The sequence below is a fragment of the Oryzias latipes genome, chromosome 9, assembly GCF_002234675.1.
Source record: "Oryzias latipes chromosome 9, ASM223467v1".
Taxonomy (NCBI): Eukaryota; Metazoa; Chordata; class Actinopteri; order Beloniformes; family Adrianichthyidae; genus Oryzias; species Oryzias latipes.
The window spans coordinates 6,355,618-6,372,854 of NC_019867.2; the positions used below are offsets into that span (position 1 = coordinate 6,355,618).

The 17,237-nt window shown below is 36.2% G+C and overlaps 2 protein-coding genes across 2 annotated transcripts; both read right to left on the reverse strand.

The window, feature by feature from the left end:
- Nucleotides 1-1,689: 1,689 nt before the first annotated feature.
- cdc45 (cell division cycle 45) lies at nt 1,690-9,158 on the reverse strand. Its single transcript, XM_004072178.4, has 18 exons — nt 8,976-9,158; nt 8,772-8,831; nt 6,781-6,873; nt 6,541-6,678; nt 6,205-6,354; nt 6,070-6,128; nt 5,951-5,999; nt 5,808-5,869; nt 5,679-5,729; nt 5,475-5,594; nt 4,366-4,497; nt 4,193-4,291; nt 3,947-4,108; nt 3,720-3,858; nt 3,556-3,639; nt 3,361-3,479; nt 2,481-2,557; nt 1,690-2,206 (listed from the first exon to the last, which is right to left on the reverse strand). The coding sequence occupies exons 1-18, from the start codon at nt 9,024-9,026 to the stop codon at nt 2,142-2,144; spliced, it is 1,710 nt and encodes a 569-aa protein (XP_004072226.1). The 5' UTR covers nt 9,027-9,158; the 3' UTR covers nt 1,690-2,141.
- A 1,712-nt stretch (nt 9,159-10,870) lies between these two features.
- On the reverse strand, nt 10,871-16,798 carry plpp5 (phospholipid phosphatase 5). The gene is made up of 8 exons (XM_004072180.4): nt 16,646-16,798; nt 15,454-15,581; nt 15,260-15,368; nt 15,081-15,171; nt 14,910-14,973; nt 14,696-14,820; nt 14,312-14,482; nt 10,871-13,169 (listed from the first exon to the last, which is right to left on the reverse strand). The coding sequence occupies exons 2-8, from the start codon at nt 15,528-15,530 to the stop codon at nt 13,000-13,002; spliced, it is 807 nt and encodes a 268-aa protein (XP_004072228.1). The 5' UTR covers nt 15,531-15,581; nt 16,646-16,798; the 3' UTR covers nt 10,871-12,999.
- Nucleotides 16,799-17,237: the final 439 nt, after the last annotated feature.

Sequence of the window (17,237 nt, forward strand, 5' to 3'; positions counted from 1 at the left end):
GACGCACAAAATGAGATGTGTCTATCACCCCAATACGATTGCCTCCCTGTCCTGAAAATCTGTAAAGTGAAACAAACACTATACTATATCCAAACTTACTGTGAGTACTGTATGCCTAGGACTTCATGTCAGTGCGTGACAGAGATGTTGCATAAACAAACATCAGCACATCCTGCAAATTACAGCAAAGTAATCAACCTCAAAGCAGCCAGTGTGATCCTAATAGTCGAAAGGACGTCTCTTCCTGTCGGCGTAAAGGCAGAGGAAGCACCTGACCAAACACCTCCTTTCTGCTGCTTATTTCTGAGGTTTTCATCTCAAAGAACACAGATGCCTTCTGATAGAAACGGAAATGCTAAATTCAAAGCTGACGCCATGGGCCGGGAAAAAAGATCCTACAGAAAGTCGATTCTGTTCTGAAATTGGATGTTATTGTCTTAGTCTAGACTAAAATTTTTAAAATATAACACATCCAGGTAACATTTAGGAGATTAAAGCCTAAACACAAGCAGTTTTAGATGTTAATTTATTTTTAAATCACATTTTAAAGCTTTCTTCTCACAAAAATGTGTAGTTTCTCAGAAATGTTTTTAATCTCTGATCTTTGGAAGCTGTGGTGTGTGAAATGAACATTTCAGAAGGTCTTCTCAGGACGATGGGAGACCAAAAAAAGAAAATGAGATCCTGTTAAAAGCTCATTTAAAGTAATTTGTGATTTTGTCTCAAATAGTTAATGACAGTTTCCTCTGCAGGATTCTGGGATTATTCTTTCCTGCAGAAACTGTAAACAATGCCATCAAAGAAGTCAACAATTCAGCAAAGTAAAAGAGGAGGATATTCGAGCAACAGTATAGAAAACATGGATTTTTCAGTGGTCTGCAGGTCATCACAGTCTTGCTTTAACCAACAATCTGGTAGTTTCCATAAAGAACCAGACAAACCTTCAGGATTTCATCCTGAACCAGGCCTGATAAAGATCTTAAGTGTCCCGCAGAGAGCAGCTTCCGGCATCTCCTTCACAGGAGGTTCGGCCGACTTTACATGAACCTTTGCTCTACAAACCAGGTGTTAACTTCATTACGAATCAACTCCAAAGGAGTAAAAATACTTTATATCTTTGGAGAAACTATTTCAAAGATGATTTTGCATTTAACCTCGCTGAAACAACAATATTTGTCCAAATAAAACAAAAAGGTTTTTGAAAATGTTGACATCCTGTCCTACTTTGAGGGGTTTAATTTGGTTCTGCATTTAAACTAGTTTCTTTCCTAACGTTCACGTCAACAGTTAATGTTAAAACTGCATCTCCAGCACTTAAAATCAGAGCAGAAAAAGATGCAGCCGTGGCAACACAGCATAAAACCTCTAAATCTTAGTGTAGCTCTTTAAAAACATCTCACTAGGAAGCGCCAGATCCAAAACCCCCGTCTCATGTTTAGAGCTTCAGTATTATCAAACTGAATAGAAAACCACGTGGAGTACTAGTAAACATTATTTTCTGATTGTAAGTGAAAATTTGCAAAACAAAATATGCTCTTTACATGCATGCATGCTAAATCAATAATTGATTTCAAAATGTTTCAAGTTTTCTAGAGAAATGTTTAGTTTACAACAACAGAATGATTCGTGTAGTTCAACTTAAATCCTTTATTCCTGTTTCCATTCATTCCAGCATCTCCATTCAAAAATATTCAACCATATATGATATTAAAAGGGAAATGTTGTTCACCTTTCAGCATATTCCTTCAGGTGAATCAGCTTTCACCGAGTTGCACAGCTGGTTTGGCAGAGATTTTACGCCGGATGCCCTTCCTGACACAACCATGTGTTTTTTCCGGGCTGGGGACAGGTACATGGGAACCCAGATTAGGGCCCTCGTGTGGCTACATATTAAAAGGGAAATCAGCTCCCCAAAGGCCTAAATGGACTCACGCAGATTTAATTTCAGAACATTTGATGAAAAAGCATCTGACGCAGTCCACAGTTCTCATTTGATTTATTTAAAATGGGAGAGAATTTCAAAAACATGGACAAACATTTATAAGGAAAAAAAACTGTACAATTTACTCACAAAACACTAAAGAAAAGCTTCAGAAAATAAAAACAAAGAACACGGCTGATTCCTTCGTCTGCCGACTCGTTCATGACAGCAGTGTGATGAGTGCATCCAGAAACTTTATCCTGTCCTCCGTCTTCAGCTCGATGACTGCAAAGACAACGCAGCAGACTTTAGCGCCTTTGTAAACCCAGAGAGACGTCAAAGTAAAAGAAAGAATTCCAAAAAGAAAATGTATGATAATAACATCTCTGGAAACAAATGTTTGAAAATCCAGTTTTCATGTCTTGTAACACTAAATAAAATGGAAGATATATAGTTAATGATGCTTTTCAAAGAGCTGATCAAAGGTGCATGTCAAAGTGAGGCAACGCTACCACCAAGTGTTCAAAAAAATGACCTACACCCAACATTCATGGCTCACCTGAGGTGTCGAAGTGGTCATGAAGAGTCCGGGAGCCGGTGCTCTCTGCAGCCTTTTCAAACGCTCGACCAAAGAAACTGTCAGGGCGAAGAAGTTATGGAGTTGTACAAATATCAGAAAGAATTCGGAATTCAACCAATTAGTTGAAATAAGTTGGATTCTTGACAAGATTTCAGCTGATTTACCTCTAAAACAAACTTTAATAGTTTTTTATCACATGGTTTTGAAGATAAAATTATAATGTAAGAAAAGGCTGGAGAAAGAATTTTAGTATTCTGTTTTTTCAGAACAGATTATTCTTTATATCTGCACAAAGTTCAAGAATTCTTTTTTTAGTTTCATCCTTAATGTTAATCCTCTGAAGAAATAAAAAAATAATGCAGGCAAACAAGGTTTAAAAAATACTCATCTTCACTTTTCCCTAACAGACACATTACATCTGTAAGAGTTCCTTTTATGGTTATAGTCACAATGAAAAATAAAAAAAAGATTAAACACATGACCTATATTTACACGGTTCAGGGAGAGTTTACCACAGACAAAATCACAAATTGTTATATTGTTCTCTAAAGTAAATATAATGTTATTGTAAGGTGAATCTGTGAAAACTTGTTTATTCAGGATCATTTTTATAGCAGAAAAAGTTTTAAAAAGCTCAATGAGGTTTTGTCTCCCTTATTAAAAGGTGAAAGGGAAGGCCGAACAATTTCATAACTTATTAGCTCTACTTTTAGGTGAATTTGTAATTGAAAAATCAAATTTCGTCCAGCAGGGCTGCGTTAAAGCTTTTTTTTTTTATTGCTATTAAGTGAAAATACAGATTAAAGGAGCAAAAAACATAGCATTTTGCTAAAAAGAAGACCAGAGGCACATGACTCACTTCTTTTTGTCAGATGTCTCCGACTCAGGCGGGATTCCCACAACAATGATGGTTCCCTTCTCCACATCTTTGGGAGCAGCCATGACGAGAGGCAGTAACTTACAGCGTTTGTTCCTCGTCTAGACAACAAAAAAATGTTTAAAAAGAGCTATAAAAAATGTCAAATTCAGCAGCATATTTTGTTTAAATAAATACCGAGTGGACAAAGGCCTTCAGCAGGTATTTGCAGAGCAGACTCAAGGCCATGGGCTTTGAAAACAGCTTCACGTCAGGAGTTCCCTGAAGAAATGAAAAATAAGAGGACTGAAAAACAGAAGAAAGACTGACTGCTGTCGGGAACTGCAGGCGGAGGCCTGTACCTCCATGAGGTAACAGTACAGGAAAGGTCCCTGTGACAGGATGAGGTTGGTACAAATACAGCTGGCTACAGTCTGCTGGATGGCAATGAGCTTCTTCTTGGCCAGATCGATGCCAGACAGGAGGCGGTTCAGGTTACTTCTGTACAAAACCAGAAAACACAGATAAGGTGTTTCTGTAATCTGATGCAAAAAGATTTTTTATGAGAAAAAAAAAGTAAAGTTTTGACCTTGAAAGTGAATCAAGGGCCTTAATGAAGTTATCTGTGTCGCTTTCATCTTTTTCAGTGCTTTCTAGCAAGGCAGCAGCAGCGTGCACCATGTCACTCGCCAGGAAACGGTTCTTGAAGCCAAACTGAGCCCCAAATGTCTGGATGCGGATGTCCTTGATACTGAAACCAAGAAAATAAAGCATTCCATCTTTTCTTTCTTTTTTTAAAGCCAGCAAGACAAGTATTTTAAAGCCAAACCCCCACCCGTATTTGTTAGAGGACTCCTCAATAACCTCTCTTAGGTTTTCCTTAATGGACATGTCCATGGAGTTAAATTTCTGTTTCACCTGTTTCAAGGGTAGCCTGGTAAAACAGAAACACACATTATTATCGTTCATGGACTGCTAGCTAAAAATCAGTTAATCACAGTAGCATACCCCATATCAGCCAAATACTCCTGGAGTTTCTTTTGGCCATTTAGGGTCCAAAGCTTGAAGTGGCAGCAGGTGTAGCAGGAGTTACAGATGCTCTCATACAGAGACCAGTGCTGGTAAAGCGTCAGGCGCAAGCTGAGGCACAAGGTTGAAGAAGAAGAAGAAGAAAGATTTGGTCACTGCTGAAACTGAAAACATTTCATATGAAGCAGTGGCCTCCAACCCCTGAACCATAGACCGATACCGGTTTTTGGTATCGGGCCACAGAGAAAAAACAAAACATCCTACATTTTTCCCGTTTTATTCATAACCTCATTTTGAAGGTAGTTTTATTTTGGAAAACTGCAGGATTCTCCAACACATCCGGCTCATTCTTTAGGCATGTCAAACCCTGACAGTCAATGATGTCAAGTCGCTCGGTTACGTGTCGAAACTCCATCAGCTACTTTTATTTAAAGCAGCTGTGCTGATTACCAATTTGAAATCCCCAAGCTAGCAAAGTTAACAAGATCCAGAGAGGAAACAGAAGAAGAGCCTTCGACTTCAAAATAAAATACAGCTCCATTTCATAGAGAAAAATCAAGAGTCTTTACTTAAAAATACAGATTTATTGCAACAGTTGATCCCACACAACTATAAAAAATAATGTTAAATATTCAGCAACTGGCTACTGATAAGGATGCTGCTCATAAAGTTGCTCTAATGGTGAATATTTAGAAAAGAACTTTTTTTTTTTTTAAATCTATCGTACCTTGAAAGCCAGTCGAGGCTAAAATCTGCATCCTTTTTTTTTTAAGCTTTCACTCTGACAAGTATGAGTTAAGGGAAAACCTAAAACACATTTTCCTACCCAAACTCTAGAGTACAAATAAAGTCTAAAGCAGCCGCAGACATTTTAATAAGGATAGACTTTACCCTCAAATTTATTGGGAAACTTGAGGCTAAAAAAAAAGAAATTAATAATAAATTTGATGCCCACTTTAGCACAACACCGGCTCATGAAAATATTGTCTGACATGAAATTGATTCCAGGGCCCGAAAAAGGTTGGAGACACCGATTTAAATTATGTAAAAGTGACTAGAAATGAAATAATTAAAGGAGTTGGGCTTACTCGTATTCAAAAGAGATCCTCATACAGTCGATGGACAGTGAGTTCTCCTCGTCTTCGTTACGGTGACTGTGCCGGGAAACATGTCGCTGCATTGTAGCGACATCCGTCACATACTTCATGCTAAAGGAAAGTCACATGGAGTCACCGCGTGAGCACCCTGATAAAGACACTTTGTTATGAAACATGAGCTGATAATGTTCTTACTGTGTAATTTTATCATGAACCCACTGATCTGTCAGGCCGACAATGGCCCACCTGAAACGAAAAATCAACGTATGTAGCAGACACTGAAACATACTATTTCACTGACTGAAACTCCACGAGAAAGCTCACCAGAGCATGTCTTTGGTGTCTTTAGTCAAAACCCAGGCGAGTTCAAAAACCATCATAGCAGCCTGATGAGTGCAGCACAGAAAAAACAAAAGTGTAGGTTCACTGGGCAGAAACTTTTAAAAATTGTAAAAATAAATACTCACAGATGTCCCGTGGTATTCATACTGCTCATAGTCAAACAAGATTTCCTTTCTGCCAAATGGAAACAGCTAGAATTAAACAAATGCACACACTAATGGAAACTCCAACAGCAGTAAATCACCTTCGAGCCTCCCATTCTCTTCTCACTCGCTGTCTTTCTATTCTCCTCTCCACGGCCCCCTTCAATGAAGCCACAAAGACATGCCTGTGTTATCGTCAGTTCTACCGTACCGTTAGGCCTACTCTTTCAGCTCACTTCATCAAATCTTCTTCGCTTCCCAGATGGCTCGGAGCCTTCATCGCTCTCATTTCCAGAGTCATCTTCATTCTCCTCATCTTCATCTCTGAAGATTTCATCGTAAGAAGGCACAGCCAGGTCATCGTCCTGTTTGATCAGGAGTTTGATCTGTGGGGAAATGAACAGAAGTGGTTTCCACGTGGTTTTCATATTTGCAGCAAAAGTAAGAACAAAAAAAGCTCATTGATAAACAAGATGTTCTGAATCAGAAAATAGCTGAAGAGTTTGTGTTTTATTTGTTGTTCAAGAGTTTACTACTCCTAAACGTGAAAAAAGCAGATCATGATGCATCACCTGGGTGTCATTGTAAACATTGACAACATCAACAGGCCGATGAGTATCACAGATGAAGAAGATGGAGTCATCATCGGGCTGCAGCATTTCCAGCAGGTCAACATTTGCCCCACAGTTGATGAGAACAAAATAACGAAACTAAAACAAAATCAAAATAATCATTAAGGAAAGATTTTTTTTTTAACATTATCAACTTCAAGTCAAACATAGGAGTGACACTTTTTTTAAAAATAAGTTTACCTGCTCTTTGTGTTCAAGGAAGGCTGTGCCAAGTTCCTGCCAGCCTGTCACTGGAACAAGTGTATACTGGATGTGGTCACAGTGAAACAACGCCTAGAAATAAAAGCAAATAGGAAAATCAGCCATTTTTCCAACACTTCCAAAACAAAGAATTAAATTAGATTTGACAGTGATGAAAGTCAGGCAAGGAAAAAATCCCTGAACTTTTCTTTGAGCGATATGGCGGCGCAGAGAGAAATTTTTGAAAAATACATAGTCTTAGATGCATTCTGGTGCATTCTGGCAGCTCGTTATTCACTTCTTAATCAAGAAACTAAGACTAATAGGAGCATCATGATTTGTCATTCAAACCCCTAGTTTGACTTAACATTAAGGACTTGCTGGTCCTAAAAAAGAATTTGGATCATTGCTCATAGTATAACAATCCTACAATCTAAGCTTTTCCTAAAATCTGCAAAAGATACAATTGCTAAAATATAGTAACATCAAAGCCCCAAATGGCAAAAAGAACACCAGTAACTATGATATTCTATGAAAATACCTCATTTATTTGTACATTATTTCTGCTTTAGAAATGACTGATGTACAACATCCACTTGCACTGTTTTCTCAAACTATAATTACATCAAAATATGGGATCTGCTTTAAACTATAATTCTATAACATAATACATCAATTCTTTAACACCAATACTAAGTAATCTGGGAAATATCAAAACAAACATACAAACTAAGCTAAACATTGTAAACATTATTTTTTAAGGGAGTCTGGGTCCAAACCACCAAATACTTATAATTAATGTCAATTATACTGAACTAAATCATGGTAATTAGGAAATACAAATAAATTAGATAGAGAAATGTATTCAAAATAAAAACTGAAACTCAAAACTAAAAGAGAAATTATTTCTGAATTTGGTTTTGAGATTATTTTACACAAAAAGCATTTGACCTTAAAAATATTTTTCTTCCAGCCAAGACCACTTCAATTTGTTTTTTATCGTCTTCTCACAACTGAGGTCGTGACCACGCTCAATAATGACGATGCCCGCCATTATTTTAACACAAATTTGATCACAAACTCTTCAGATGTGTTTGTGAAAGTTTAGCGTCGGTCCGCCGGTTTTGGTCTCTAGGGAAGCAAGTCACGCTGACCACGTGGTGCAGACAGAGCCAATCAGACCCGTCGACGCATCCGAAAGCAACTAAAACGTCCCGTCATTGGTCAATAGGCCGGGAAGACGAGAGATGGCCGCGCCCATAGAGGAAGCGATCCGCGGAAAAATATAGAAAATAAAGCTAAAATTTGCCGATTACAGACCATTTTTTCATCCGGAAAGCGATTTGTCCGTAGAGATCAGGTCTTTATTTCCCGGAAAGTACGTTCGGTTTGCTCAAAAACCCGGATTTCCGGGAATTCCCGGAAGACTTTCATCACTGATTTGAAAACAAATATTTTATCAGCACCGAATGTCTTCTTTTAGAGACTAAAAAGGTAGTTTAAATCCATGTAAAATAACTGACTAAATAGAAAAACAAACCATATTGCTCTTAAACAGGCATGTCTGACGTTCCAACATGTATATATAATCAATCTATAATGTATAACTAACATGCAGTTTATAACAGTAACAATACACTTAATTAAATAAAGTTTAAAAGCATTTTTCCTAAACATAAAGCAATAAAAAGGCAGAAATACAACTATAAATATCAATTTATTTGTAAAAATCGCATTTGTTTTTACATACATTAACTTGCAATTAATTTTCAAATATTGATCAAGTCAAAATTACAATTTTAGGACTTATATTAAATTGCTTCAGATGTGTAGGTTGGTTGAATTCTGCGTCTATCTATACGGCTCTGTAAAACTCAGAATATTTAATTACTCAAATATTTAAAGAGTGTTTACAAAACTACCGCAAATAACCGCTTTTCTGAGGATAAAAGTTAAACAGAGTAGTTTCTTAAGTTGGCTTATCTTCTTACCTGCAGGATTTTACAGGCACAAAGAGCGTCGATGTCCCCAGCAACCAGAAGTGCAACTCTCTAAAGTTCAGACATACGATATTATGACGAGATGTTAATGTCTCAAATGTACAACTGAACCGAGCGCTTGTACTTGAACACTACAATACTTCATATATTAGCTTGCTAGCAAACAAATTCACAAAATTAGACCTAAAAACTTACTTGGTTGGCAACAACTTCATAAAAATCCTTTTTAATATCTGTGATAAACATGTTGCAATATCAAATATAAAAGTTCCAGATTACACCAGAGCGTTAAAACCAACATAAAATGTATTTGACGGGGATTTGTTTTTGTTAGCTGTCAAGCTCTGCGCTCTCACAGTGGAGTAGGAAATGTTCCGGTTAGAATTGTGGCGCCAAACCTGTGAACCAATCACTTGGTACAAAATTGTAGACGTCACTGGAATCACAACACGCCCACTCATCTGAAAACAATATGGCGTCACACTGCCCTCCGTTCAGCGCATAAATACATTTAATTTAATTTCAATTCTTGATAAATTATTAAACATAAACAAACAAAATAAACATGTATAACTTTTTTTGAACCAAAAGATATTTAATTTTGCTTTAAAATGTCTCTTTGTAAAATTCTGCATTTTAAAATACATAAAATTCCACCCATAATTGTTATTTTAAAGGTTGTGTGTTATTTTGTCATTTTACTGAACTATAAATCAAATAAAAAAGCTTAATTATGACTAATGTAGAATAATTCAAATTTTACAAAACTGCTATAGTTTCAAAGCAAATTGAAATATTTCTCACTACAAAAAGACCCATTGCAAAAATGTGTAGTTAAAATTCAATAGTACTTTTATTTAGACTACCTGTAGGTTGAGAGGTAGTAATTATTTATGTATTATTTGATTAAGAATTTGCTTTTAAAATTAACTAAAATAAAAAAAATTGACTCATGATTTTTCTTATGTAACATAATTTTGCACATATTTTAACTGTTACTTTCACTTGAGAAATTAATTATCATTAATTTTGTTGTTTTGTTATGAGTGTTGTTGAGTGGGGGTTTGGATTTTTATAAAATTTATAAAATTATTGTTATGATGATTTTTGAAACAGTGTTATGTCTATTTTACTGATATAGTATTATTTTTTTAATCATATAAATGACTTTAATAAGTAACATAATCTGCATATATTTTGGATAAATGATCTGCTTTTGCCATGTTGATTTCTAAAATTGTTATTTGTACATGATAGTTTAAGTAATTCATTTTTGTCATGTGCTTTATTGATACCTAAGGATTCTGAATTCTGTCTGATAAAATTTATGAACCGGATGTTGATAAATCATGGTTACGGTAGAACAGGTGTGGGATTATATAAGTTCCCTTCCTTCCACTCCCTTTCAAGCAATATTTATTAATATGTCTAATTCTCCTAAGTTTAATTCGTCATTGTATGAATCTATAACTGATGATTGTATTGTTTTTGTGTACTATTCTTATTTGATTGCTTGAAATAACCCATTTTAAATTAAAAAAATCAAATAAAACTAACAAAATTCTGGTGCTCCCCTCTGTAGTGAAACCTGAATCAGTTGGAGTCTTTCACTCAAACCACTACAAGACCCAAATACCTGTGTACAGGTGCAGAGGTCTAATCGTAAAATTATTTCATTGCAGTGATTGACTCAAAATAATAAATCAAAGATACTCATAGATACGCTGTTGTTTATATTTTGTTGGTTTATAAAGTTGTTCGGGAATTGTAAAAAAATAAAATAAAAGCCACATTTGACATAGCCAGTTTTCAATAAATATTAATGTGATACTGTTTCGAAAGTAAGTGACTATAGAGTGCTTTTGTTTTTTGATGGGATTGCAAAAGTCTCAAATGTCAACAAAAACAAAAAAGAAAGACGTTTTCTAGAAATTTTAACGCATTATAGCAAACAGCTTTAGAAAAAATCTTTTTTCTATCTTTTAAAATGAGCCAATGACTAAATCATTCATTCTGACCCCTAAAAAAGATCGCTCATTTCATTTATTGTATCGCTAAAATAAATTAAATTGGACAAAACAAGTCAAAAGTCAGTTTATCTCAAGACAGTTTTAATCTTCAATTTGACTTCTTAAAATTACTCCTAACACTAACATACAGAACCATACTGAACTGATTTTTGGCTAGCTTTAGCACGAAGTCAATCATCTCGCTTGTTATTCTCAACTCCAAAGCATGAATGGACCCAAAAGAAAAAGTGCAAAGAACAGGCAGCATTGCAGAATTATTCCAAAACACAGTTAAGAGTCACCAACAAGTTTCATCAAAAGCATCGCAACATGTAACCGTGATGCTGTCTCAGTTTTACAACATAGCAGGCGTTTGTAATGACAAAAGATTTAAAAAAAAAAAATGAGTAACCTGTTTCCAACATACATGTATTGAAGGGTTAAAGTTCAAAGAATAGATCAGAGCAATGGGAAGAGTTTGTCTGAGTTCAGCAGTCAAGCATGCATCAAAATGCTGTAAAGTAAAACCAGACTGTTGTGAAACATAATTCTATCAACACACTTTTCACAGAACAAAGAAGCCAGAGTTCAAATAAATTAACATGCTTCCAGTTCAAATACTTTTGCACAATTCATCTGAAGTAACAGACTGAGTAAACATTTGTCTTTAGGGTTTCCAGACTCCTCCGTCCACATGATGCAGATTATATTCTCAGTATTTTCACTTAAAAAAACATTTATGAGAAGAAGTTCAAGTTTTTTGAGAGTTACACGCTGCATGCCACTTTAAATGAAGTGTTTTCTGTCAATGTCAGGTGAGGACAATAAAAAGACGGTGATTTACAACAAAGACAAATAGCATCGATCCTGATTCAATTATTGACGTGACTAAAGTGGTGAATGAAGGCACAACATTTTCCATTCTTTTGTTTTCTTCTTCTGGAAGAGACAAAAACAAGAAACTGAAGAAAGTGCTCTGGCCCTGTAAAACTCTGACCCGGTTCAAGTGAAAAAACAGAAACAGGAGATTTACCTGGGAAAAAAAAACAATAACAGCAGTGTAAATGTCAAATCTAGCAAACAGGAATGATCTTAACATTTGACATTTTTTTTAAAAAGAAACTCCTAAATTGAAAAGAACATTTTAACCATTCACAGCAAAGAAAACCTGACCAGCAGGACTGAGAGGCGACATTCATCACCTGACCAACTGAGGAACGTCTTACAGATCCGTCCTTCCTCCAAAAACCTACATGTGCACACATTTTAACCACAAACAGGCTCGCTTAAGCAGGTGTGTCATAAAAAAAACAAGACTCGACTTTCTTAATCCCTCTAAGGTGTGCTTTTCAGCTAAATCTGGCATGTGATTATCAGTGGAGCACAGCAGGCACTAAAGGAAAAGCCAAAAGTAAGAATGCTACATCCGAATGTTATGCTGTGATTTAGACAGAAAAAGGCTATTCCAGATGAAAGAAATCTGGCAATAGAAACATTCAAAATATGCTATAGGAAGACTAAAAGACTTAAAGCAGTCAAAACATAGGCAGCAATTACAAATTCATGCTAACGGAGTTGTTCAAATATAATTTCTAAGAAAAAGTCATTTATAAATGAAGTAGTCTGTTTTTTTTATGGGAAAACTATTTCTGAGGCTTAGATTTTTTAACTGTATTCCAGATTATTTATACAAGTTTGAGTCACATGAACATAAAACTAACTAGTAGTAAAATTTGTGAAACTATCCCATCTTCTACGACCATTTCTTTCAGCTTGTTTATACTGTCAACACAAATCCAACATAATATTCAGGCAGATTCTTTAACGTCTCACATTTGATTGTTGGGGAAAAGAAAAAAGAAAATTACAAAATTGGTCTCTAACTGAGCAACAGCTGATAGAGAGTGAGGAGCAGTGGACCTTTGGTGAAGAAGCTGAGACGCTCATCTGCTAGTAGTAGCATCGGGATCAGCAGAGGAGTCCTAAAATATTTGTGCTGTGGTTTGTTGTCATGGTTACCAGTTTAGATCTTTGCGGAGCTGGACTGTGTGCTAACACGTTTGTCATTTCAGACGATCTCCTTAACTATGCAGCTTGATGACGGAAGATTGTTGTTCTACACATAAAACGAAGGGTCCTAAAGGTGCAAACCAGGAATTTACATTGTACCCCATTGAAAATAACAGCAGTCGAGAGTAATGCCAAGTCTTCTATAAGGGTAGGATGTAGCTGGAGTTGGCCAGCTTGCGGTCTTGTGCAGCGGGAACCGTGTCCCTGTGTCTGAGAGGTCTGTGGCAGTCGGCGTCCTGAAGAGGAGGGAAGTGCTGTCTGTAGCAGAGCCAGGCGGAGGCCAGACCCAGCAGAGAGCCCACCAACACATCTGCATGGAGAGGAGAGGGAACTCTTTGTTTCGGAAACAATCCAGACTATGTTCTGCACGTTGACTTTAAGTACTTTTGTTAATTACAACAAAACAAAATTCATTGACAATCATGGGATTTCATGGATTTAATCAATTCTGATTCAAATCTATAAGCAATTGATTTTCATTGCTTGATCAGCAATATGTAGCAAGTACTAGCAGCTATTACTGGAATATTGTGAAGATGTATTCTGATGATAATCAGCAGACATTATACATCTAATACATGATGAAAATCTGCATTAAAGTTTAATGAAATAATGCAAAACTGCTTTCAGAGGATAATTAATTAGCATATCTGAATTAGGTTTGCTAAATCTATGTTGTCATCTTATTCCATCATTTGGAATGCTTGTAATGCATGTAAATCAATAAATACAAATATGTGTACTGTACTTGTATAAGTGCAAATATGTCCATTTCTGATTAGGAATAATTTAATTTTAAGAATGTAGCATATTTTTTTTCCTTTATTTTCCAATAACTCTGTGAATATTCTAAATAGGTTTGATGTATATATGTATTTGATGTACTGAATCTTTGTATCTTTCTTGTCTCATTTGTTCCTTTTGCTTCAATGTAACCTATAAACCGATCCAGTGATTGTTGTTCATCCTTCAGAAGCTATTGAGGAGGAAACCACACAGAGGAATATGAATGAAAAGTTGATGTTAGCAATAAAGAAAAGATCAAATGATTTCAGGACTAAACATGACTTTCAGTTTAATGCAGCTAAAACCTGAAACAGGATGGATAAGCCTCCACTCAAGTTCAGACTAAAATGATTCTTTCAGCTGAGTGTTCGTCAGATGAAGCTCTTTCCTTAATTCTTCTCTTTATGTCAGCTTAGTAAATTTACTGTTTCACCTAAAAAATTTTGTCATTTGACATTTGTTGACCTGATCTATGTGTATTTAATTTGTATTTTTCTATAAAGAATCTTGAATTATCTTGAGGATGAATTGTGCTATACAAAATACACTCGTCTTGCCTTATTTGTTCATCATTTTTAATCACGTTGTTTGAATTACAATCTGTTCTCCACCTGATCTGTCTTTTTATGTCTGTGCATCTTTTTTCAAATCACTTTAGCTTCATACCTTGCCAGTGATGTTTGTAGTCGCAGGTTCTAGAGAGAGCGATTACAGTCGCAACCAGCAACGGGGTAAGGAAGGTACACAGCCGCCACGCTCTGCCCTGACCTGCTGCACTGAAGCACCGCAGCTTCCCCGCAATATACAAAGAGGTGAAACCCAAACCTGCAAAGGCAACTGAGACAAAGCAGAGAGGACGATAAGAGGCATCAGATATTTTAACCAGGAAGTAAGGACCAGAGAGCAGAGGATGCACCATACAGTAACACTGAAGGTTCTTCTTTGTATACATTTCAATTTTCTACATGTATTTTTAAACCTAAGCCCTTCTGCATCACTTGGTACATCTTTGAAACACTGAAAGGAAAGTTGGCCATAATGGGCTCTTACAGGAAGAATGGCCGCTGGGAAAGCTCTTTCTGCCTTCCATGACAGTATCTGGGTCACCGCTGCAGCGCAGGTCCACGTTCATCTGACCGTCTGGGAAACAACGGTAGAAGAAGTCTGGTCTGGGCCTGAAGGAAGACGCGGCGAGGCAAAGGACACGTTTAGGATTCAATGCACCAGGACAATCTCATGCAACAACGAGACGCATACAGCGTACCTGCCGACAGCAAGTTTGATGACGTTGGTGAAAACGCCATTAAGAACCAGAGTCAGAGTCATAGCTGGATCACAGGAGGAAACACAACTGAATCATGAAAAAGACAAGTGAACTTGAAGAGTTCAGCAACAAACGGGAGTAAAATACGATAAAAGGTGTTTTTTTTTTTACCCAGGGAGGCTTCCTTTAGATCGCCGCGTTCCGATTTATTCAGAAAGGTGAAAGCCAGGATTACAATCAGAGGGGTGAAAACAGCGACACTCTGACACACAAACACAAGAACCAACAATAATAGAGTTAGCATTCAAACAAAAGCCACCAGTTTCAGATCAATGCAAGCACACACTTACAAACATAAGAGACGTAGGCACGTGGTCTCTCTCCACACGACGGAATTTATACAGCCACATCTCCTCTGGCTGGATTTCCCGGTAGAAAGGAGGAAGCTGCTCTGTCACTCTGAGCACAAGATGAGAGCATTTGCATTTTAGATAATGGGCTCATACAGCAACACTGAACGTGCAGGTGAGAGCGCACAACGTACAGGAACACCAAGAACAACACCAGCCGGACGGAAACCTCTGACAACAACCCACGCAGCAGCTTCCTCTTCATCTTCATCTTGGTTTTGGGATTGGACTTTAGTCAACATCAAACATGCTCACTCCACCTCTGTTTGAATATATTTGAAGGAGAAAAAAAAAAGTTATTCAAAATTAGCTGAAAAAGAAAGGAGGAACATTTTTTAGGTTGACTTAATTTAGTATGTGACACATATTTCTTCTTTTAAGTTAATTAAGAAAAGTTTTTGTCGTCTTAAAACTGATGATTCCATTTTCTGATTTTCTACAAAGTGCAACAGTTAAATAAGGTTTATTTACAAGGTTTAGCATCAAAAACTTAAAAATTACTATGGATTAAATTTTATGACCACTACAAAAACATGAACTAAAGTAATTTCAATGAGAAGATTTGTTATAATTTGAATAAAAAGAAGTGATTTGAGCTGCCCCCCCAAATACAATCTACAAAACAATATCGTCTTTGATTAAGTAAGGCAAAGAAGTAAAAAGAATACCATTTCCTCCCCCAGAGAGCACCTAGGTTTCATATTAGTGCTGTTCTACAGGTTTTGCAGGATTATTGCTAGGATTAATTTGGATTATTTATAGGTTTACTTGTAAAGCTAATTCATAAACAAGGCAAGGAAACTCAAAAGACCACAGACAAAAATATCTAATAAATCTGTAAAAATAAAAAATTACAAAAATTACATTAAAAGTCACTTAAAAATGAAAAAACTGTGGATAAAAAAAGAGCTACAAAAAAGGTGTTTAAACCTAGATTATTCATTTTTAAGAAACGCTTACATACAATAACCAGGAAATGCTGAGAAGCTTTGTTAAAACATCTATAACATTCAAATTTCCTCAGGTTTCGTGCTATGCTCAGCTGGAGTTTTATCATAAATGAAAATAAAAAAGGTTTGATTTGAAAATCACATTAAAGCCAACAAGCTGCACCTGAAGGCCACACGCTCAGGTAAAACAACATTTTAGAATTTCCCTTTTCTGTAATAAATCTCTAGTCTAAAACAAGATTAACCAGGTCAGAAGCCGCATAAATCAAACCATTCCCTTGGTAAAGTCTGCTAAAGCTAGTTAGCAACATCTGTCAAACAAGACATCTGGCTCATTTCCGTGCAATCAAAACACGATTTTACGTGTAATACTGACCTTTAGCGTGCCATATTTAAACTCCCATTTCTCCAATAAAGAAGTGCAGTTATCGATAGCCTCTCCCAGTCATCCTCTATTATGAGCTACGGGGAAATTCAATACAAGGAAACAGGGATGTTACAGTAGAGCCACGTTAAGCTAGTGGGTGTCATAGCTACTTCCGGTTCAGATTTTTAAAATTAAAGTCCAAACGTTAGTCAGAAAATAAATGTGTAAGTGTATGCATATATACACATAAATCAAAAACTAAACGAAAAAAACTTTTTGTAGTAAGATATTTATTTAAAAAAATGCGGCGGCGGGGGGGGATTTACCTGAAATGTAAATTTCTCAGTTTGTTTAAATTCTTTCGAAGGAATATTACTTTAAAATAAGTTTCATATGACATTTTTTATAGTTGCACTTTAAAAAAAAAAAGTTTCTAAACCGGAAGTAACAGGGATTTATTTAATCCACCTTGATGATTGGATGCGAGGAGCTACGTAGCGTTAACCAAAACAGATCAATACCATGGCGCCATCTAGAGGCCAAAAAAGTACACACTTCTATTAAAACTTGAATATTTTGGCTTTGTCATTTTTCTTTAACA

Coding starts and splice junctions, on each gene's coding strand:
- cdc45 (XM_004072178.4), bottom strand. CDS start 9,026: ATGTTTATCACAGATATTAAAAAGGATTTTTATGAAGTTGTTGCCAAC. Junction 5,595..5,678: donor GTTCATGATAAAATTACACA/GTAAGAACATTA, acceptor ACTTTCCTTTAG/CATGAAGTATGTGACGGATG. Junction 4,292..4,365: donor GAGTATTTGGCTGATATGGG/GTATGCTACTGT, acceptor CTGTTTTACCAG/GCTACCCTTGAAACAGGTGA.
- plpp5 (XM_004072180.4), bottom strand. CDS start 15,530: ATGAAGATGAAGAGGAAGCTGCTGCGTGGGTTGTTGTCAGAGGTTTCC. Junction 15,369..15,453: donor GTGTTGTTCTTGGTGTTCCT/GTACGTTGTGCG, acceptor TCTTGTGCTCAG/AGTGACAGAGCAGCTTCCTC. Junction 15,172..15,259: donor TGCCTACGTCTCTTATGTTT/GTAAGTGTGTGC, acceptor TTTGTGTGTCAG/AGTGTCGCTGTTTTCACCCC.